The 23,521-nt window shown below is 41.3% G+C and overlaps 2 protein-coding genes across 13 annotated transcripts in view; one reads left to right on the forward strand and one right to left on the reverse strand.

Annotated features, from left to right (window-relative positions):
• The window catches only part of EYA2 (EYA transcriptional coactivator and phosphatase 2), a 90,695-nt gene extending 80,531 nt beyond the window's left edge, over window positions 1-10,164 (forward strand). For all 5 annotated transcript variants that reach the window (XM_072917149.1, XM_072917152.1, XM_032752028.3 and 2 more), the window contains 6 exons: window positions 1,969-2,027; window positions 2,838-2,998; window positions 4,020-4,134; window positions 4,736-4,857; window positions 5,662-5,762; window positions 9,260-10,164. In XM_072917149.1, coding sequence (XP_072773250.1) covers window positions 1,969-2,027; window positions 2,838-2,998; window positions 4,020-4,134; window positions 4,736-4,857; window positions 5,662-5,762; window positions 9,260-9,340 — 639 coding nt within the window. In that variant the 3' untranslated portion in view covers window positions 9,341-10,164. The remainder of the gene's footprint in view (window positions 1-1,968; window positions 2,028-2,837; window positions 2,999-4,019; window positions 4,135-4,735; window positions 4,858-5,661; window positions 5,763-9,259) is intronic.
• Window positions 10,165-11,993: 1,829 nt separating this feature from the next.
• ZMYND8 (zinc finger MYND-type containing 8) overlaps window positions 11,994-23,521 on the reverse strand; it is a 50,862-nt gene continuing 39,334 nt past the window's right edge. For 3 of the 8 annotated variants that reach the window (XM_072917146.1, XM_072917147.1, XM_072917148.1), the window contains exons 15-21: window positions 22,610-22,978; window positions 20,837-21,027; window positions 20,215-20,295; window positions 19,142-19,220; window positions 18,371-18,610; window positions 18,062-18,219; window positions 11,994-16,655 (exon numbers count right to left, since the gene is read on the reverse strand). In XM_072917146.1, the coding sequence (XP_072773247.1) occupies window positions 16,548-16,655; window positions 18,062-18,219; window positions 18,371-18,610; window positions 19,142-19,220; window positions 20,215-20,295; window positions 20,837-21,027; window positions 22,610-22,978 (1,226 nt within the window). In that variant the 3' untranslated portion in view covers window positions 11,994-16,547. Of the gene's footprint in view, window positions 17,775-18,061; window positions 18,220-18,370; window positions 18,611-19,141; window positions 19,221-20,214; window positions 20,296-20,836; window positions 21,028-22,609; window positions 22,979-23,521 lie in introns of all 8 variants that reach the window. The other 5 variants (XM_032752026.3, XM_030288749.4, XR_012051589.1 and 2 more) reach the window with 4 other exon arrangements.

Below are 23,521 nucleotides of genomic sequence, written 5' to 3' on the forward strand. Positions count from 1 at the left end.
GCTGGAGGCAGGTTGTGCAGCACCCAGGAGTAAAACCAGCTCAGTGCCCAGAGCTGCACGGGCTGACTGAGGTCTCAGACACTCGCCTGAGCTCCAGGCTGTGTGTGCTACACACCCTGAGATCCCAGCTTAAAAACCAGCAGCTGTGAAACCTGGGCCACGTCCCCATCACAGCCTCCCTGCCATTCCAGCTACCTCCTCCTTTTCTGCAGCTGAGGTATCCTCGGTGTGTCGAGTCCCTCTCACTGAGGTTCCGAGGAGGGCTGCAGGAGGAAGGCTCAGGGCTGCAGGAGGAAGGCTCAGGGCTGCAGGAGGAAGGCTCAGGGCTGCTGGAGGAAGGCTCAGGGCTGCAGGCTGGAGGAAGGCTCAGGCAGCTCCCGTAACACGAGAGGCGCAGCCGGCGCTATGAGGTAGCGTCTCAGCCAGTGTCAGGGTGTTTTATTAACTCAGAAATGTGATAGCTACTGTTGTCACACTTCAGTGTACAGAACAATCCATTCACAAATGAGAAAAACAGATCCCTGCACAAATGCCTTTCCCCTGACCTAATGCAGCCGTGCAGCTGAAGTGGGGTGGGCTGTGGCAGCGTGACCCAGCGTGGTTCACAGCAGCTACTGGGACAGGGGGCTAAAACATGCTGGGCTTGGAGAGAGAGGTGCCAGCAGAGATCTGCTATTCAGCTGCTTGGCTGCAATTATATACAGCAATATATACTCCAGTGATGGGTTGATAAGAGGGCTGATGAGATGAGAACAAGATGCAGTTGTGTGTCATTCTGAGAATTACCTAAAATGCTGCAGAAAATCTCATTAATATGGACAAGAACTATCTGTCATGTTTTGCCTTTGACAAAGAGTTCGGTTACTTGTTTGGGGATTTCTATTTTCATTCTTTGAAAGGGGCTAGTTTAAAGTAATTCATCAAACTCATCATTGTGTAAGGAAGGTGAAACAGATTCTGTGGTTTGCAGAACACTGAAATGATGAAGAGTTACTGCACCTTGGTTAGCTGCAGTTCTGACTCCAGAGTTCTGTGGTACCAGGTGTCATGGCTTTTAAACTCTGTTAAAAAATCAACCAAAATAAAAGATAGTGTTCATCAGCTTGCAAGCTTTCAGTTCTGCTCTCACCTGTTAGGCTCATGGAGAAAGGAGAGTTAAGGTGCAGGGGGAAACTTCCCAATTTTTCTCTTTCTAATCTTAATGCTGAGACTGGGAAAGAAACCAAAGGAATAACATTTCTCACATTTTTGAGGCAGGGCCTCCACCATTCGAACAATGAAGGATTTTGGAAGATAAGATCTCGAGCACATACTTCATGCAGGCTGAGCTCCAAGTGTATATTCTGGTTAAATTTCCTGTGCACAGATTTCCTCATTATTGACACACATTATCCCTCAGCTCAGTCTGGGACAGTGAAAGAGTGTTTGTTGCCTTCAGTGTTTCAGCCCAGCTTCCCTGCACATCAAAGGAAGCTCAGCCCCCTCAGAACAAACTGGGAAAACACGGCAGGACAGGCGTCTCTGGAAACCTCCCTGGGACGGATCTTCTCCCCTGTAATTATGTGGGCATACACCTCCTGTCCAGAGCAGTATTCCCACAGGGGGAAAGGCTGCCAAGTCTCTGCCTTATCATGCATACAGAATAGAAAAAACACAGCTTTCCTGGCTAAACCACAGGCATCTCCATCTCTGTCTGCATAAGGAGTTCCACTCACTGTGTTAGTCAAGAGCTGGTGTGCCCTTAGATAACAGCAGATCTCACACACACTCTGTCTGTTCATATTTTGTGCAAGTGCTATGTGATACTTGTTGCAAACAATTAACTGGTTAGACTACAATACTAGCAAATTGTAAGGCTTTATCTCCTTAATATTACACTTTAAATAATTTTGCATTATGTTATTTCAGTTTTTTTTTCCTCAAGATTTACTCACTATTGTATTTTTTTTTTTTTTATCTGCTTCCTAGGACTGTGACCAGATCCACATAGATGATGTATCATCAGATGATAATGGTCAGGATCTAAGGTATGGGGTCTCCCAGGCTGGGAGCTGCAGGACAGACAGTCCCCAACCATTTGGAAGTAGCAAGGGCTGGTCAGTGATTCTCAGACCTGCACTGTCTCCCCTCCTGGCTCCATGCTTGTGTGCATTTATTGAGCACACACAAGTACAGAGTCCCCTTTCTCGCATTATTGTGCCTGTACCTTCTGTCAGGCTCTGGCTATGCTGAGCTTTGAACCATTATGGGAAATATATCTAAATTAGGTTGAGTTCCAGTCAGACCACACCAGTTCCTTATATGATTTAACCAGACAATTGTCACAGCTGTCACCAAAATGCTTCAAAACCAGACTGAAAGGTTTCTCACTGTCCAATCTGTAGTGGATGGGCTTAGTAATGAGGAGCTGGACTTTGCCATGCCAGATCTTTGTTGAAACTTGTACCCAAGCTGCACCAAACATTACCATTACCTGTGTAAGCTGGGTGATCATGTTCATAGAAACTACTTCTGTACAATTCCATCTGCTTTTCCCAAAGTGTTGCCTGCAGAGCCATGGTAAAAGGAAAAGAATGAAATGTGCAGAACTCATAGAGCTTTGCAATTTGTGGTTTTATGGGTGATTATTGTGAGAAATTGATGCAGGAACAGAACATTTTTTAGAACTGTGCTGGTAATTGTGCTGAAGATGGACTTCAGTTCTGTACAGTGTGTCCTGTGTGTGTCTCTGCTGCCACTTGTCTCCACATTTCTTTTCAACTCTTTCCCCTCCCTGCTGGCACTCTGCAGGCTGTAATTACACTGACCTCTCCCCTTCCCTCCTCCCTCTCTCCCAGCACGTACAACTTCTCTGCAGATGGCTTCCACAGTTCCACCGCCAGTGCAAACCTGTGCCTGGGCTCGGGGGTTCACGGGGGAGTGGACTGGATGAGGAAATTGGCGTTCCGCTACCGCCGGGTCAAAGAGATGTACAACACCTACAAAAACAATGTGGGGGGTAAGTGCCAGGGCCAGGCCACCAGCAGGCCTTTCATCCTCCCAAAAAACTGCAGAGCCTCTTGGGACATCTCTGGAGGAGGTGTAGGGAGCCCATGATGTGAGTGATATGAGTGCTTCCCAGCGAGCTGAGCAAGTGCCGCCACAGCCACCCTGAAATGTGGCTCTGTACAGCCTTTGTGGGAGACACACTAACATACCTGGTTTAGTGGTTTGAGAAAGACTCAGGTCTGAGACTGGGCATTTGTTTTGTGATTTATTTGGCAGGAAAGCCACCTTCTCCAATTTTCCAGAACGTTTAGCAGGCAAGCAAACAGTTCAAAACTAAATATGCCCTTTTTTTTTCTACACAGCATGTCTGATTGTTGTCTGGAGGCTTTCTTGTATTATAGCTGCTTGTTTTAACTCCCCTAAAACAATACCACCAGAAATCAGGATTCCCTGGGTTCCTTCATCTCAGCTAGCTCCAGACAGTTCTTCCAAGAGACTCTCAGCTTCCTTTTCAGTACATCAGTGCAGGTTTCCCTCTGACTAGAAAAAGAAATAAGCAAGACTCAAAGCATCACTACAGCTAATTTTTTGGTTGGAGGACAAGTCTTACCCTGCATGTACTGGAAATGGGGCATGGCTTTTCAGGAGAAACAAAACCATCCTGGCCTCAGGTGTCTCTCTGCCCAGGTCACTGCCCACTTTACACAGCTCTTCCATCTTCCTGCTCACTTCCCATGCAAGCTTTATGCTCACTCCGAGAAAGGTGCTCCAAGGAGGTCCTGCCATGTGTGCTCCACTGAGCCATTCCCCCAGAAGGGAAGGAAGCTGAGCTGCAGCAGCAGAGGATTGTGCTGCAGCTGAGCCTCAGACCTCAAGGCAGAGCCTTGGAGTGACATGGCAGTGACAAAGGGAGGCAGTGCCACCAGGGCCAAGAGAGGGGCAGTGGGAGAGTTCAGAGCACAGGCACTGTGCATACAAAGCCATGCAATTCCCTTTCTGTGCTTCTGCAAAGACACTTTCCCTGCTTGCAGGTTTAATAGGAGCTCCTAAGAGGGAAACCTGGCTGCAGCTGAGAGCAGAGCTGGAAGCACTGACTGATCTCTGGCTCACACATGCTCTGAAGGCACTGAATTTGATACATTCCCGGTAAGAACAGCTCCAAGAACTGCCTGTGGGTTTGATCCAGGAGCTCCTTTGCTTCCCTTGTTTCCCCCTCTAAACAAATCAAGACACATTTACAGGACTTTGCTGGCCAAGCCTGTGGGAGGCCAGTCTGCACATGTTTGCCAGGCTGAATTATCCAGGGTTGGGGTGAGCTTGGGATGGTGAACTGAGCAAAACCAAAATAGTCCTTTTCCTTGTCCTTCCTTGGCTCCCTCAGCCATGGCACCATTTTCACATGAGCAGGTTTACAAAAGAGGAGAGGGAGGGAAGAGCCCTTCTGTCCCTGAACATGTTCACTCACAGAACCCAGCATGGACATTACTACATTGTGTTTAAATTCCCACCAAAGAGATCCTGGCAAGCTTGCAGTAAGGCTGCATCACTGCTGCTAGTTTGGTTGATGTTTTTTTCATTCTACTGAGATGATCAAAAGACATTTCTGGTACTCACATTATCTCCCTCTGGCTGCAAAATCCCCCATTGGCTTGGGAACTTCCAGTGGCAGGAAAGATTTGCTTCCTACCATCTTTCATTCCAGGGTGAAAGAGAGAAACCCAGATTTCTAATACCTTCTGTTTCCTAGGCCCAACTGTGTGAATGTGTTGGTCACCACAACTCAGCTTATACCAGCTCTGGCTAAAGTGCTTCTGTATGGGCTGGGCACTGTCTTCCCCATTGAAAACATTTACAGTGCAACAAAAACAGGTAAGAACAAACTGACTGAGGCCTCACCTAAGACAGGCTGAAGTTTCATCCCCAAGTCATGCAATGAGTGAGCTTTATTTTTAGCCCCCTACTAACAGATGTCTAATTCACATCCTGACTCCCACATTTAACCTAGTACAGACTGGAGGGGAAAAAAAAAAGTCTAAAAAACACTTCTCAAGTGTCTCCAAGGGGAAGTGAGACAGATATATAGAAATATACCCACCCTATGGAGCACTGACAGCTCATGGGGTGTCCAGCTGCACCCAGCTGGAAGGAAGGTCTGTTTGGACCTGTTACAGAAACACTCTTTGGATCCTCTTGCTCTTGCAGAGGGGTTAAGTGTGCTGAATGAGCTTTGTGAAGCTTTGTGAGTAATAAGTACTGATAGAGTTGGCTTGGGGTTTCTTTGTGTTCTGTTCTTTCTGGTGTGTTTGAACCTCTGAGGATTGCATTTTCATGTTTTTACTGCAACCAGAATGAACAGAAGAGGGCTCTGGAAACTGAATGCCATGAGTGTCACATCAGTCTGCCTGCTGGTGGCCTGAGCCGGGCATCACAGTCACAAAGCTCACAGAAAACTGGCAGCACTTGCAAGTCCTTGGCTGACAAACAAGTGCCAGCAACTGTCATGAGATAAAAAGGATCTGCCTCAGAAGAAAAGAAAGCCTCAGTTTGAAAAGAAAGCAAAGGATGTTGCAGCCAGTTCAGTTAGGGGATAACCCCAGGTCCTGTGCCTGAATATTAACTCTGCCTGTGGTGTGTGTCCAGATTAAAAAATGTATCTTCTCTTGTGCTGCTCAGGGAAAGAGAGCTGTTTTGAAAGAATAATGCAGAGGTTTGGAAGGAAAGCCGTGTACATTGTAATAGGAGACGGTGTGGAAGAGGAACAGGGAGCAAAAAAGGTACAGTTTGTGACCAGGTTTTGATTGCAATGACCGTTTCTTTATTTAAGAATTTAATGAGGCTCCCTCAATTAGACGCAGCTTACAATTTGTCTCATTTCTTAATATGTAAAATATTCAACAATCACCTTGTCAGAAATTCCATACTCTAAATCCCCCACACTTTGGCAGCTGGTACAGTATTTCAGGTAGTTGCTGTGTCACATGTTCCAGGAATCATTCTTGCTTAATAAAGATGGCTGTAAAGACATGAAAAGGGAAATTCCAGTGTGTGACCTCAGATGAGCAGGCAGAGTGAATTTCTGATCTACACGTGCTGCTTTTGTAAATTCTAACTTGTTGGAATTAGTTTTGAATTACGTACTAGAATATGCCTATATTCATACATGTGTTTGTATTTATGACTTATTGGGATCATGAGTGTAACTTCATTATAGCAAATTCCAAAGGGCTTGTACAAAGTTGCTGTCTTCATCAATGACTTCTGGATCAATGTGATGAATTTCACAAACAAAATGAAATTAGAAAATTGCACTGAATACAAAGAACAGAAACTGCAAACGCAGTGTGATCAGGAATAATGAGAATTGGAACAGCTAAAGTTTTCATTTCCTAAACTTTAGAACAGAAACATGCCTGGAACTTCCATTTATTTGGCTATACAGGGCCAGGAATACAGTTTATTGATGGCAAACAATATTTGCAAGATGTCTTTGTGTATCCTGGCTCTTGTGCTCCTGAGGTAACTGGAGAAATGTGGTAGAGCTGCCTTTGCTCCGGGAGCATTGCACATGAGTTGAGATGCAGGAACTGGCTGAATGAGCTCCATCTTCAGCAAACTTTATTTTTTTAACAGAGACACAAATGAGTGGTGTAGCTCAGGTGATGTTGAAAATATTAAATCACAGGAGCTCAGCTATGCAGCTAAACCTTGTGCTGGAGGACCTGTTATCTCATTCTGACTGAGGATCCTGCAAGGACTTTCCAAGCAAATTTGAACTCTTTGGTTGCACAAGCCCAGTAATAAAGGAATCCCAGAAAATAAGGTGGGGGGGCAGATGTTCTATGCCCAGAGCTGTATCTCAGGTTATCTTCAAAGCAGCAGAAACCCAGGTTTTTTATAGTGTATTTTTCCTGGCCAGTGGAAGCAACAATATCTGCACCCACCTTGGAAAACTACTAAAACTGCAGCTGGCTTTGTAGCTCAGGAAGGGAGGGTTAAGGAGCTGTCAGGAAGAGCCCAAAATGCATACTGGGGCTGAAGTGACAATGGCCTGCTGCTTGTGGCAGCTCAGTGCCACACTTCAAAGGCAGTGGGTCAGCGAACAGACCTGCATCAAAGGCTGCAGGGGCTCCCAGCCTGCCTGGGGAGCTGGGGAGGTTCAGCAATCTCCTCTGCTGGGGTTTCAAGGGCCTCCTGTCTCCTGGCCCAAGCAGCTCAGCCATTAGTACAGCACATTCTTTGCTGGGCTGTTGCCTCCTTTGATTGATGACAATCGTTAATCAAACCTTCTGCACACCTGAGGTTTATACAGAAAAAACAAAAAAGGGAGGGGACAGGCAGAGAGCCTTTTGCTGTTCTGCTGACAGCACTGATAACATCTCCAGTTTCGTGGGTCATTTTCCTTCACCTGTCTGATGAGTGATAAATCTGTAACTACTGAACAACAGGAGTGGCTGGGAGGCCAAGTTTTCTCCTGGTTTAAGAAAGAAAAACAGATAATTTAATGAAAGGGGTTTAATAGAAACTGTGGGAGGGGTTTGGAAATAACTTTTCCCTTTAAAGTGAAATTGCAGAGCAGTGAATTTCAGTCTCTTCAGCTGTCTTGGTTTGCTTGCTGTCTCTACACACTGATACACAGCTCAAAGAAAACATTTGTTTACTGGCAGGCAACAGGCAAAATACCAGAGAGAAGCTTTAATTGTATTTAAAGGCTATAGGAGAGTAAATAGACTCTCTGTGTAACATAAACATCTGGAACCACTGGAGTTTTTTTGTACACAGGTAGGTACAGTTGGAAAAGGAACAATTCCCTTCATCAGGATCTATCTGGGAAGTCCATGTTCTCTGAAGGAAGCTGTTTATGCAGGAGCAGCATGGTTGCAGGAGAATTCCTGCAGTGATAAAAGACTCTTCACAGTGTTGTGCCCATGCTGGAAAGGACTAAGTGCTGTCAGTTCAGGTTTTCTGTACATGTACTGCTACATACACACCACTGACTGGGCAGAGACCGACATTTTGGGAGAAGGCAAAGAAAATCAGAGGCCTAAATGGTACAAAATCACAGTGCAGAAAGGAGCTGTGTCTTTAATTGCTTTAACAGTTTTGGAGAAGAAACAAATCCAGTGCAAACCCCAGGCTCCAGAACACACACAAAAAAACTTGTATTTAACATCTAAGAACATGTTCTAATTATTTTGAGGTTCTCTCTGTGCAAGCAGCCACGGGGATCACAGCTTTCTTCTGAGGAACTCTGCTGTTCAGGGATCTTTCAGGGTGCTCTGGTGACAGGTAACATTCCAGGTCCCCAATGAAATTGAACTGCACTTGTTTCACAGCAGTTAGAAAGTTGACACCTTGTCCTCTTTCAGATGCAAGTCTTGTTTTCCTACAGAATATTCCTAATTTTTAGGAGAATGAACAAGATAATATAAAGACAGAGCAGGTCACAGGTAGCTGTCCTTCCAGATTTTGTCCAGATGCTCAGATTTCAAGTGGAACAGGCCAGTGTTAAAATTTGGACATGTGTGCACAGGGCTTCAGATTATCACAGCAAATACAAATTCAAAAACAAGGAGGCAGAGGAATAATTTAAGATAATCTCCCAGAAATTGGAGTTAGGAAAGTTTTTTGGGGACAGGCTGTTTTATAACACTATTGCACATTCCCCTGAGGCAACAGTGTTATGTTAAAAGAATAATTGATCTGAGCAATGGTACCAGTTCCTACATTTACAGAACATGCAGTATGACCTACTGTTCCAGTTAATTGGGAAAGTGAATTGTTAGAAAGCATTTTGATAGTGTGGCATTTTATCCCTTTATTTATATTTTTATACATTCTAATAACTTCCTTTTCCAATAGATAGATTTAATGTACTTGTCTGTGAATCACTGATAACAGCTTCCACTACTGATGTTCACTTAAAACTGTTTCTAGTAATACTGCAATTCTAGAAACATTCCTAAATATTTGTGGGGGGAAAAAAAATAGGAGCAAAGTTTAGTATCCAGCCCACATCCTCCATCACCTGTGAAGCAGGATACTCCTAAATTGTGGAGGATGTGTCTTCCAATCTCATAGGAAAGACAGATCAATAGAGACACTTTGTCCCTTCCTCCCTGCCTAAGATGAGCCTCCTTGCCTCTGGCACTGTGGCAACCTGGTGGCCAAGTACAAAACTCTGTTCCTGAGGGTACAAGCTAAGAAAGTTGTTTTGATCTCAGTATGATACAAAAACAGAAAAAAAAATTGCACTCTTTTGGTTTCACTCTAGCACAACATGCCCTTCTGGAGAATCTCTTGTCATGCTGACCTGGAAGCTCTTCGGCACGCCTTGGAACTTGAATATTTGTAGCAGACCCCAACATCTTAGCACTGGGAGGGCTTCACTCAGACTCTTACATCAGTTCCAGCTATTCCTCAATGTTTTCTTAGTAGAAAAAAATCCCACAGCAACTGCAGTTTTTCTTTTTTTTGAAGGAGAACCCTTTCAGTGGAAGCCTTTAAGAACTTGCAGCCAAAGAATATTGTCTCAAGTCCTCCTTTGTTTGGACAGAGGAAAATCCTCCTGAACCAGTCGCTGGGATGCTGCAGTTGCTGGCTAAGGTGGAGGCACAGAGCTCTAATGCCCTTTTTGCCATCAACAAGGCAAATGCTACAAGTCTGGGTCTCCCTGTCAGCGTTCTTGGTTTTCAAAGGGGAAGAGGACACAGGAAGGAATCTCTGCACAATCCATCACATCACACAGGACCTTCTGAAAACAGGAGTGAAACTGTTGATTTTTTTTTTTGTTGGTTTGTTTCTTCTTTTTTTTTTTTTTTTTTTTTTTGTATTTTTTTAATTTATGAACTAATCTCATTACTCTGGTATTAAGCTCTGTACCTGTGTTTTTCATTTGGCTTTTGGGGGGGTGGGGAGGGTGGGGAAAGTCTTACTGTTCTAAATTAATAGTTCATTTCTCCAGAACAAACTCTGGGGAGAATCATATTGTGTACATGAGTAGCAAGGACACAGGGTACTGCTGGTAAGAGCTGGGGCTGTGGTTTTGAACCTTACCAAGAGGGAACATGGACTGTGCATGTGTCTACACGGTGCCTTACGCTGCCGTCTTGGGACTGAGGATGGGGGAAAGTACCTTGTGATGAGTGAAAGGCATTCAATAAAAACATGTTTACATTTTGGGGGACTGGAGTACCTGCCTTCTCTGCCACCCCTCTTGGATCTAAAGGTAGGAGGTGGATTGTGTGCTCTCCGTTTCAAGGCTGGCCTGGTGATCTTGCTGTCAAAATATTGGAATTCTGTGGGCCTGGGTGGATCTCTTTGTGTGAAAATGGCTGATTGTTCCTTGCTGTGGCACCAGGTAAGGTCAGAAGGTTCAAAGCATCTCTGGAAGGAGATGCAGCAAAGGCTACATCCCTCACCTCTCAAAGGATTACACAAGTGCTACACAAACCTGAGGGATACTCCTCACCTCTAAAAACATTTAGAGAAAACAGTGCTAGAGCTGAGAGGAGATTTTTCTGCCAAGCTAAAGCAGAAAATCTGATCTTAAGTAAATCCAAGACAGCAGCTGTGACATCATTATGACCAAAGCCTTTCAGTACACACTGTGGGGGCATTTGCAAAGAGCTGTGCTCTCTGGCCTTAGCACAACTCCATGCAAAATGTCACTTTTCTAGCATAGCCATTGCAGGTTTCATGGCTTGCTAAGCAGAAATTTTTTTCCTCAAGGTTTCCCTACTGTAAGAGTTTTTTCCTTTGCTTGTGATCTAACTTCTCATTTTTGACAAAGTCAGTGGAGAATTGACTAATGCTTACAAGGTAAACACTCTAGTAAATAAACTTTTGAAAGAGGAATAAATGGCAGGGATTGCAGATTCCCAGAGAAGCACAACTTCAGCATTTAATACCCCATCCATCAGCTAACTGGTCTTCCTTGAAATTCCAAATTTAACACCTGACTTAATCAATTGTCTGAGCACCGATTCTGGGATTTTCTTAAAGATTCTTGGAAGAGTTTGCTTTCAGGAGATATTTAAAGGTTTGAAAGCTCTTGGTTTTGTTGCTGACATTCTTAGGAGAGCTTTGGGTGGGACACACCAAGGGTCAGGAACACATCATCTGTCACTCAGGTGTCACCACTTCCTTCCAGTCACCGTGGCACATTCATCTCAGTGCAGCAAGAGTATCAGGATTTACTGGCAATTTATCATGGACAGAAGAGGGGATCTACAGGAGTTTTGTACTTAGGAACATCCAGAAGGCCTGAGAACATGCACAGATACATGTACCGATCCTGCTCAGTTCCTTCATTTGTAGTTTTAGGTATTTTTACATTTTCTACATACTTTACTAGGATTTGGTCACCTGTTATTTTAGAGGAAGAAAGAAAACATCTCTTCTGTAGAAAAAAACAATGCTCATGAATTTAAAACAAATACCTCCACAGTCTAGAACAGGTGTCAGAAAGCAGTGGGTTTCCTACAGCAACTTGTACTTTCTTTTTCCTCTAACACAAGGCTCGCTTCAGCATCCAAGTTCCATGGGGAATGCCAAACCTCATTTCAGGCTTTCAAGTGTTGTGCTCTTCTGTAAACAGTAGCACTGGGAACATGAACTGTGGTTGCTTTACAAATGCCCAGAACTAGGTAGCTGCAGGAGCAGGAACTTCAGACAATATTCAGAGATTTTACAATGTTTCATAAGCTCCCTGTTTCTTTAACTTGTAATTAAGACACACACAGAGAAGTCTTGCCCAACTCACGCAGTCTTGAGGGGCTGCAGTTGCACTCAGAGGTCCCATTCCTACCCACAAATACACCTACCACCAATCCCAACCAATGAATAAATGGTACACAACATCAAACTGGACAAGCTTGGATCCAAAGCTCCCACACATCTGAGACAGAGGATGTGAACATAAGTGAAATACCTGTGATCTGGAGACTGTGCAGAAATGAAAATTCCTTCAGATTGAACCAAAACTGGAAATCCAGCAACACAGAACATTTTTCTAAAACAGTTTAATAAAAAAATTGTGACGTTTCTTGAAAAATTGGAGAAACCCAAAGCATATCGTGTGTGTCACCTGCCTTAGTCACAAAGAAACACAATTGTCAAAAAAGATATTTAAGTTTAATACAAATTTTATACAAAGAAAATGTGAAAAAATACTTCCATATGCTAAAAGCAATTATGCTTCACAAATAAGGCCAGCTAGGCTAGTTTTGACACAACTGCAATTAATGAATATTCTGTTCTTACTTTTTTTTTCTTCTAATACTTTTTTCCCTCTAATCTGGGTACTAGCTGGAGACTGTACAAACCGCATTCTTATATAAACAATGGGAGAAATCAACATGACTAAAATGTACAACAGAATGTACTGGAATGATATCATACAATTAATTTTCTCATATACATACATCACCTTTGCTTTGTTCAATGCTTTTGTTTTACACAACATACAAAATGGGACTACAGCCTCAGTGTAACAGACAGCATCTCCAGGGGGTACTTCCTCTCATACTGCACTGCTTCATGCTTACAGAAAAACATAAATTCCATCATATAAATAATACATGCTCTGGCCCACCATCAAAAGTCCTTGGCCCATGTTTCCCAATCCATGTTTTTTCTCCACACCTAGTTCTTCTTGAAAGTCCTTCAGGAGGATTTTTACAAAATAAGAAAACTGTGAAGCATAGCAACAAATTTACTTTCCTCAATCTTTGATATCAGTAATCAGAAATCCTGCTACAACCGGCTGCTATTACACTTTGTAAATTTTGTGATCTTAGATTGAATGTAATTTTAAAATACTTTTAAACTGTAAACAACATTAATATTTGTTGTCAACCTGGTCATTGTGAAAAACAGTATACATTTTTATGGATTTCAGATCCATAATTTGCCTAATAGAGTTAGGTGAAAAGAGAGATCCTTCATCACTTGGTTGTTCAGAAAAATTCCACAAGAGTTCCAAAGTGCAGAAATTTTTTTCACTCCAAATGCAAAAAGTTGATCAGATTTTCTGTATTAGATTACTTGATGCGGTTTCCCAAGACCAGTTCTCAGCATTAGGTTGTGGTAAGGCTCTTCTAAACCTTCTTTTTCCAACTTCAAACGTTCTTTATAAGTTAAAGTCAATACAAATATAAAAAGGAGATGGTACTCTAATGACATCCACAAATTGTACATTATTTACAAAAGAAGCATAGATTTAACATGGATCTTACCTGTCCTTAGCTTTTCTAAGCCAGCACTAATGCTTTACATTAATGTAGTGTAATTAATGCTTTGTACACATACACAAAGCTAGAGTCTGAACCTCTGAGGTTAATCCAAAGAACTGTGTTTATTTGTAACATTTCTATTAGATTTTTTTATTCCAACAATTGTATGAACTTCTTGTTAGCAGTTAGACTCTTCGTACTTGGACTGGCATTGTGGTCTGAACATACTGAACTCCAGTTCTCATTGCCACTGTCCCAGCAGAAGGACTTACCACTACAGGAATGGTCTGTGAATTAAAACCAAGAGAAACAGATTGTTATGTTAAAGGTCACATAAACATGACCACAGAAATAGAGATTTTTTTTCCAGGGGAAATCCAGAACAAGTTCCAATTTTGTGCAAGAACTAATGCCTTTATTACCACAGTATTACCTCATTCCAGGGGAGGAGTAGTGCATTACTCCCCTATAGCCAAGAGTTTCTGTGTTCTCATCACTGCTCTAGAATTACAGGGACAGGAGGTGCTATAGGGGCTGCACACACTGCCTGTGCTTGGAGGGTGAGGGTTTCAGAGTTACATCCAGTTATGTATTTTCTGCAAACTAATACATGGGAAGAGGGAAAAGGGCTAAGAAAATCCTTTGTCATTTGAAAAAGTTCTGACAAATCAAACTGGAGTACAAAAATACCCTTGTTTATAAGTATATTCTCGTTACACGTTACTTAAATCTTTTTCCCCAAAAGGAACTTTCCCCCATGCATTCAGTCTACACAGAAGAGAACAAAGAACATCCATTTGAACAAAAAAAGTACTTAAGTTAACTTCTGCACAAATCAATAGCAAAAACATCAGCATTACTGGGAACTGTCTTACACACCCTGTAAAAATATTAATATAGAATAAACTTTACACTTCCATCATACTGATCATGATTTATACATCTCAACAAATGGAGTTTCAGGACATCTCTATAGGTGGTAATTGATTCTACAGATGCAGAGACAAAGGCACAAGAATGTTAAACAATCTGGTCAAGGTCACATCACTCTGGAAATCTGTAAGAGGATTTATTCAACCTAAAGTCTGTATCTTAACCTTCCTCCAAAAACATGAGAAAGTCTAGAAATGTCTCCACCATACAAACTGCAAAGTGTGTTCTGACACAATTCCAGTGATGCACAACTGGTGATCAGACAAACGCATCCATTTCGATTCACATCATCTTGTGGAAGAAACAGGGAGTGAGATTTTGAGGAACCTGAAAGGGATGCACAGATCTTCCCCCAATGGTAGTGTGACATTCCAGAGAGGACATGGAAGAACAAATACAAGTTCACTGAAGCCCAATGTTTCCCCACACTGATTCAAGAAACCACATGAGTGTCTTAATGATATTCCACAAAGACTCTGAGTATCCCTGCTGAGATGGATTACAGCTCCTTTGTGACTGAGTCTGTGCCTTCCAGAAGCCTACTCATTCCATTCCCTGGAATGCAAAGAAGATGGGTTCATATTTTTACATTATTTTAACTGCAGGAAGAATAAAAAACAAACATGGGACCAATTTGCTAAATAAATCAAAAATTACTGCCATTTTGTAATGATTTCAAATGTGTTTACAAGTTTGGTGGAAATGGTACCCAGAAAATACAATGGAAGTTGTTCCTAGTTGACACAAAGTGCAAACTGAATTCTGAAGAAGTTATTACGCAAGTCACTGTCAGTACTAGAGGTGGGGAAATTAAGGTTGCCACAGTTGCCTTTTAACTATACACACTTACACACATGGAAATAATTAAGTTTCAGTTCTTAGCGCGATCGGAATATGGAATGTGCGAGACTCCTTAAATGTGTTAAGATCATTCCCTGAGAGGTAAATTTTCCACCTCTGCCAGTTTTACACATATGTACATTTTGCATACATATTAAACATGCACTAAGGTTTAAAATTATTTAAATTGCACGTGCAGTCATTAGAATACAGAGGTGTCTGTAGCTGTGCAAGACTAATGCAAATGTGTACAAAGTTATAAACATGCACAAATAAAGTTGGAAACCTTTCACACCTTCCAATTCTGCTTTACATAACTCAATATACTTTGTGTTACAGAAAACAGATGAGGGTAACTGCCATTTTTCTGAATATTACACAAAACCACCGTAGGATCTTACAACCTCGCAGCTATTCACAAAAGAAGCCTGATGTCTTAGAAGTCTGCTATTGGATTTTAAAACACATACAAAACCTTATTGTTAATGGTAGTTCAGTCCAAGCAACTCAGGGCCAATGCTGCAAAGGTGCACAGTGGTCTCAGCTGAGACCAAGTGGAGTTGAAATGCTGTGAGGACTTTGTGGGAAGTCTCCATCCCCACCAAGAGCTGTGTTTGTGTGGAATCTGATGGCTGTGAAGCATTGTTTGTGCATGAGCGTGTATCCACCAACACACGTGTGTCCTGCAGCTGGGGGTGTGCACAGGGAAAGAGAGAGACAGAGGAACTTCTACAGCCCATCAGGCCTCACAGTCACAGTGTGGGTAAGGCAACTGTTAAAGCAGATCGTTTATAACAGTGTATTTAAAGTCAGAAGTGAAGTTACCCACACATGGGCTTCCCTGCTGAACCCAGCACAGAGGCAGAGCACGTGCTGTGACCAGGGCAGCATCAGCTCAGTAGCTGCCTCTGACATAAACACTGCAGAGAACAACCAGCTGAAATAACGGGCTAATATGATGTAAAAAATATGACAATCCAACTCACTTTTGTCCCATCTACTGTGACTGACACTAGGGAATTCGGATGTCCTTGGTTAAGCCTTTGATGGAAAATACCCAGGTCTGATTCCAATGTGATTTCTCGTTTCATAATGCTAATGTGCAAGACCGCATGGGAGAGACACTGCTGACGAATGCATACTCTTTTTCACAGGTACTGAGATGTCACAGGAATATCAAGCATACCTCAGAAATAATTAAATCTCTAAATCTCTTTAGGATACCATAGACAAAACAATATTTAAAAGATATTTTAAATTAATTCTATATATTTACATTGATGTTGTTGTTGAGTATATACATGAAATGGACCAATAATGTGAAATGGCCTCTGCCTGTCCTCAGTGCCTTTGCCAGACTTAAAGATTTCTGAATCCTTGCAATCACGAATGGAATGAAAGGGTGGAATGTTGCACAGCAAAATAAAGCATTTTGCACTGCAAGTTGAGACTATACCAGTGAATTCATCTCTTGATACAACAGCAGACGGAGACAACCCCCCAGAGATACTGAGCAATTTTAATGCCAGGAACAGCATTGCTGCAGACTTTAAATTATAATGCTGTACTTACAATTGTGGGTTGAGTAGTTGGAATATAGGTGGTGGTCTGCGGTACCTGGACCAGTTTTATAGGCTGGTTGCTTGTCACACCTGTTGCTATCTGCAGAGACAGCACAGGCAACCTCAGTAGAAGTCTCAGCTTGTACATAAATTCCACCTAGTTGTTACATTATTATTATTATTATGATACGCAATTTATGTTGGATGTTTTCTTTGTGTTAAAAGTTTGCATCTTAATGAATTCACGGGTTACTTCTTTGTTAATAAAACAAAATTCAAATTATGAACATGATCAATGTATATAGCATGATGTTTCAGGTAGAACATCTATATAAAAGCAATTCCATATCTGTGTAACTGGAATATTCCCTGGCAGGTTTTAGGTCTCATATTCCCTACTTCCCCAGTAATACAAAGCTTGTGCTGCCATAACAATGCATACAAACATTAAGTGAGTGAGCCAGAGTTTAACCAACTTCATCAAAACATTTAAGTGAAACAGCACCTCCTTTTCCCCCCCTTCAAATCTGTTCCCCAAGTTACTCCCTCAGATGACATTTCAAGCCCAGAGATCTAACACCAGACAGTAGCAAAAGTGTCAAGAAATGAACACAGCTCTCTAAATTACTATGCTTCCCAATTCTACAGGACTATCTCAATGAGACATCATGCTGGAATCACAATACTACAAAATTAGTTTGCTTTTAATATTTTAAAATACAACAAGGCTCCTACTGATGTGGAGGATCATGTGTGAGGGTTTGAAAGATCAGCCCCACCCCACCCCCCACTAAAATTTTTCATTTAATAAATCTTGCAAGGGCAGAAAAAAAATGATGCCAAAATTGCTAATAGTCAAGCCCTACCTATAAAGCAGAATCTTCTCTATAAACATTTTCTATATATGCAATGTTAAGTCCCCTTTTTTAGAGCATTTGCTCATCCTTGCCTACTGAAAACTATCAGAGTAGATGCTATGGAGGATTTCAAAACTGCTCCGTTAACCGTGGATCCAGGTGAAGTGTTGTATCAGTGTGATGGAACATTGTGGTACCCTAATGGCAGTCTGTGGTGAGAAAGTAAGTTGGTTTGAATGCAGGTCTTGAGCTTGGCCTCTGAACCCCCAGGCAAGAAGGGCTTGGAAGTGCTGCAGTCAGTATTGCTTATCAGAAGGCAACTTGTATCGAAAGATCCAGACCAGAAGCTACACTGATGGGTCCTGGAGAGAGAGAGAGAAAGAGGTCCAGTCCCCCTTGGCTGGAAGGCTCAGTCAAGCCAACACAAGGTTTTTTTGGGAACAAATGAAGGGGAAAGGGTGTTCCCAAAGGACAGAATGAGGTTTTTTACAAGATGAAGAACAAAAACCACAACTCTCTATCACTCCCCAAAAAGCACTCCTTGTAATATACAAATGGTTATAAATGCCTGGCTTATCCAGGAAAGCCTTTAGAGGTAGGTTTCAGGGAAATCTTACACATTATTTTTGTTTGAAGTGATGATACTCACTGTAACATTCTCTTTGCTTTTATCAGCTGAACCTTCCTTTTCCTTAGGAGTGCTGGCTGTTTCTGTGGTTGTAGACTGCACACTTGAACTGGGCTGGGAGGATTTATTTAGTGTTTCTGTGCTAATTTCAGTATCTGTTTCTTGCTGTGTCGCAGTAGCTGAAATCAAGGATAAAAGGGAATAAGGCCACTACTCTCGGGAGCCAGTCCACAGTCCCTCCCCAGAGTCACATCTGCACATGAAGAACTGAATCACTGTGGATCCAATCACCCACCCAAATCCCCCCAGCTGTGTAGGAGGCACCATTACCTGACTGTGTGCAAGATTTCATATGCTCAGGCCAGTGAGCTTGTTGGCAGGGGTAGTCACAGTAGCTGGTATTCCAACAACAATAAAAGATGGCCTCTTTCTTGCAGTTGGCACACCATTGCTTCTTCTTGGTCTCATCCACTGCTTGTTGCTTTTCCAGTTCCAGCTGCTTCTTCACCTCAGCAATCAAACGATCTCGTTCCTGTTCCAGGCTCTGACGCATTTCAGCCATTGTCAGCTCTACTCAAAATCCAGAGAAAGATGGGTTTGCATTCTCCACTCCCCAACAGCAAGAGCAAAACAGTAATATTCAAAAGTCTAAAGATAACATGAAATTAAAACTAGCAGTCAAGGTATTCCCTGAGTTTGGGCATCTGTTTCATACCTATTCAACAAATGCAAGCCTTCCATCTTCTTTTCTTATTCTGGCACCATGATTTTTAATCATTACCTTCCAATTGTTTAACACTTTAGTTCCAGATGTCCCACAAAGGACCAGAATACAGCATAAGCACAAAAAGGACATATGCAGTTGCTGCTAACATGCTTTGTCTTTGCAAGCTCAAACTTTTGTTCTGCTCCAAATTCAGAAAATACAGAGGATTCTATCTCTTCTCTCATCTCATTTGTTCATGGCATCTTAGTTTCTTTACAAAGCAAAAGGCATTAATTCCAAGAGGGACAATGTGATGAAGGTAATACATACTAGAAGCATTTCCATTTTCTATGTAGTACAATACCTGACACTGTTTTGGACTGTCATTTTCATACCTAGATTATGTTTCATTTCTGAAAGTTCCTGTTGATGTAACCATTGAAGTTTTTCTATCTCAATCCTCAAACGCCGAATCTAAATATTAAAAATTTATTAGTTAGTAATAACAAACAGGGCCTGGTGTGTAATACATAACTATTGTATAAAAACTATGCCCAAAGCAACGAGCCATTGTTTACATCAAGGCACCTTCATATTAACATGAGGACAAGACAATAGTAAACCCCAAACCAAAGCGTGAAGTATTCTAAATATCTGTTTGCTAAATTTGCTCACCATAAAGAGCACAGGACTCTTTGAAGACAACAAACTTCTGTTAAACTTGATTCCTCTGAAACTGTCACATCTCAGATTTCGGACTGGAATCAAGAACCTATTCCTCAGTGCTGTTTGCATTTATTAGGATGACATTTCATTTATTTTAACTAATGAGGCTTAGAAAAGCAAGATTATCAATACACTGTGGATCAGGGATACAAATATTTTTGCTCAAAACTTTGACTTCCTTATTTTGGTTAAAGCAAGTAAACAAATCATCACACTGAGCTTTATTTGTTCCCATTCACACTTAGTTTGCACTGCTTAATCTGCTTTTTACAAGGTTAAAAAAAACCCTTAGAAGAGTCTAAGTCCTACCCTTAGGGAAGATTAAAAGCAATGTATAGAATTTCATTAAAAATGCAAAACGTTCAAAGTATTTTAAAGAAGTATTAAAAACTATGCTTGTAATAAGCTACTGCACTACACAGTTTACAAAAATTTTCTTTTCTAAAACCCAACTTCATTTCCGATTTTAATAAAGGTGGCAAAAATTCTTGATAGAAGATTGAAGGACCTGGGCTTGATGGCTTAATGCTTGTCTTACAGAGCCCACCTGGTATTTTTTCGGTGTTTTTTTCCAACATTCTAATCATTATTTCTGAAACAGCACAGAAATTAGTTATCTCTTGACAATCTCCATATACAATACTTTGTAGATACAGTTATGTGGCATATATATATGTATAAAAACACTAATTTACATTTTTCAAACTTAAAATAGAAGTTGTTTTTTTAATCTTACACTAACCTCAGCTATTGTACTTCCAGTAGTATTTTTTGAAAGATCATTATATATTTCCGTCATTGTTCCTTTGATGGCATCCATCATCTGAGAGACAAAAGCAAAAAAATAATTCTTTGATATATATTTTTAATAGATTTCGACTTTGATTTTCTTTCAATCCCTCTACTGGGAACCTATATTGCTACCCTTCTCTCTCTCTAAATATATGACATTTACCTGGTTCTACTTATTTAGAAGCTAGAGCACAACAATTTAAATCAGGACTCCGATTTTTAAGTGTCCTGAACAGGTGACTTGCTTGACCTTCTCCTTTTCTAAGAAATTGCTATTGATATAATTTACAAACAAAAATTATATAACCACGAACTTGGGGAAGAAACTCAATGCAAAAATAGAAAGGATTCATTGATTTTTTAATCTAAGTATCTAAGAGAGTATGGAAAGCTCACGGCCCTTCCCTCACTGTCACTATGATGAGCCCAGTACTAGAGCAGCCCTTCTCTTTAACAACTTAGCATCTGTTAATTGCCTGAACACACATTTATGACAAATTCCCATCTGGTGAAACTACAGGGTGTTTTCAAAGAAAGGTACAACTTCATTAAAACCTTCCTCCAGAACTTACTTTGCTGGTATATTTAGCAATATCTGCAGCCACATCAGCTGAAGCTGTTGCAATTGGCAAGTCTGTGTTGAGTGAAGAAGAAAGTGTGCCTGCAGATCCAGAGCTGGTAACCATGGAAATAGGCTGAGTACTTGTGACCAAAGTTATTGTGGATGTGGAAGTGCTCTGGGTGATCTCTTTCTGCTGCACAGCTAAGAAAAGAGAACATTGAGGGGATCAATCACACAAGGAATTATGAAAACAACAAGCAAATGTCTGCCTTCAATATCTAACTAAACTGTGTGCATGCAACCATTTCAATTTGTATTATTTATACAATGGTGCCATCTAATGATTAATTTAACAGTGCTCAGCCACTGAACTTGTACATAATTGTAAGGCTTAGCGGTAATGAAGTAAATATAACTTTAAAACTTATCATTTTAGACTGGCCGATATAGAAGTCTCCCTCAGTTCTAATGACATATCTGCTGGAGTATTTTTTAAATAGTATTTTTTTAAAGAATAAAACTTTTCAAGCTATTTTTACTGATTCATATTATAAAAGATGTCTTCATTGCCAATTTCCTCAGTAGTGGAGTTACTGAAATAAACAATTTATTCATATTTATGTGCTATATTTCTGTTTATGCCAATTTAGTGTATAAGAGATCTATAGATTTTATAGTTCTCACATGACAAATATTATAGTCTGTAAATCTAAGATGGAACGTTGCCATGATGTGCTCAATAGTAAACAATATTGAGAAAACAAACTCATGGGCTGAACACAAAGTTCAGCCCATATTATTAAGGTATATATATTATAGCACGATGCTATTAAAAGTTTCACATTTAACTTCTCCAATTTTCACATTTATTTTTCCTCACTGCATATGTCTGTATCAATTTGTGCAGTCTACAAGCAAAGATATGACTTCCTCAACACTGCTTAAATGACAGAAGCAGAAGCAGTTTGGGACCAGAAAAATGAGCCTCTGTAAACGTCTGTATGTGAACCATCACCCAAACCTCTCTCCTCTACAAGATCACCTGCGTGCCAGTGCAATCAGCAGAGTGGAGAATGTCTCCTCATCAGGCACAACAGTAAACATTTCAGTTTATTAACTTGAAATGACAAATGAAGCGGATTTACATAAAGTTGATGTTAAATGAAGAGAAGCAACAGCAGCACAGGCTCGTGTTGCCCTGTGCCAGCTATTGGTGAAGGCTCCAGCAAAGGGATGGTGAGAAAACAGTTGTGAAAACATTCTGAAATGCCAGGGCTGTTTGCTCAGTAAGCTAGCATCAAAGTCTTGTTAAACAACAGAGATTTTCAAAGACAAATCCTGGAGCCTGGGTAATGTCATTGTTGTCAAATTATACTCTGAAAAACGCTTCAGATCTGCTGGTTGTCAGATAAAACTGGAAGCAATTTGTAGATATTGAGGTGATATTGGTAAACATGCAAGGGGAATAGTTAATGGTTTTAGCATATGATCCAGAAAATTGTTCAGTTCACCCTTCCAAATCTGTTATGGCTATGAAAAGCAAAAATATTTATACAGACACACAATTTTTTTGTCATTAAAATAAAATACACTATTCTAAATACACACCAGAAAGAGCAAGTATAGTGAGTAACTTTTATACTGGAGACACTTATCAGAGTAGAAGCACACTTTGAGATTTTGTTTATACAGGAGAACTCCTGGCTGGGCACCCTTGGAGCACAGGCATCACTACTGGGGAATTCTGGCACCACAGGAATATTTGAATTAGAAAAGTGTGTACCTTTAACTGCTTGTCTTGTCTGATATCTTGTCCCCTGAGAGGACTGAGGCTGCTGTGACTGAGACTGCTGGCTCTGCTGCTGCTGCCTCTGTACCTTCTGCATGTGCCACTTCTGAGAAGATGTCTGGAATTTATTTGAAGAATTCCACACCACCCTCTGCACAGCAGGGGCTGTTTCCTTGGGCAGCAGAGGCCTCTGCTTTTTCACAGGGCTCCCTGTGGCAGCAGAGGGAGCACTGACAGTAGAAGCAGCACTGGTGGTGGCTGTCACACCAGCTGGGGGGGTCTGCGATGCGGAGCGGGTGAGCACTGGAGTTTCTGGTAGAGGCTGGGTGCTTGCACTGGAGGAAGGTGGAGTTTTACCTACAACTGAACAAATATAAAATGTTATGCCAGCTTTTCACCAACACATCTGATTCGTAATTTTCTATCTAGTTTTTGGAACAGCTGTATATACACCTTCCAGTCTACTTTGAATTGTTTTCCTCAAAAGTAATCAATATTCTACAAGTAAAGTAATTTCAGTCTACTTAAAAGTGGTGGAATTCAGATGCATCAGTAACTAAGCAAAACAAGAAATACAAAACCACGAAAAACCAGCCTGACCTCATTCAAAAGATACATGAGAGGTTAACACTTGTTAGGGTGTTTCTGCCTTACCACTTTGACCTGTCATCCCAATTTCTTTCAGGAGAAAAAGAAATTCTCAAGGATTAATATCTGAGCAGTAACTGAAGAAACTATAAACTTTCTAAACAACAGTGAACTGACATTGACAATCAAACGCAGATGACACCACGTTGGGCAGGAGTGCTGATCTGCTCAAGGGCAGGAAGGCTCTGCAAAGATCTTGACAGATTGAATCAATGGCCTGGGACAATTTAATCAGGTTCAATAAGGCCAAGTGCTGGG

Source organism: Taeniopygia guttata, chromosome 20 (assembly GCF_048771995.1).
Source record: "Taeniopygia guttata chromosome 20, bTaeGut7.mat, whole genome shotgun sequence".
Lineage (NCBI taxonomy): Eukaryota > Metazoa > Chordata > Aves > Passeriformes > Estrildidae > Taeniopygia > Taeniopygia guttata.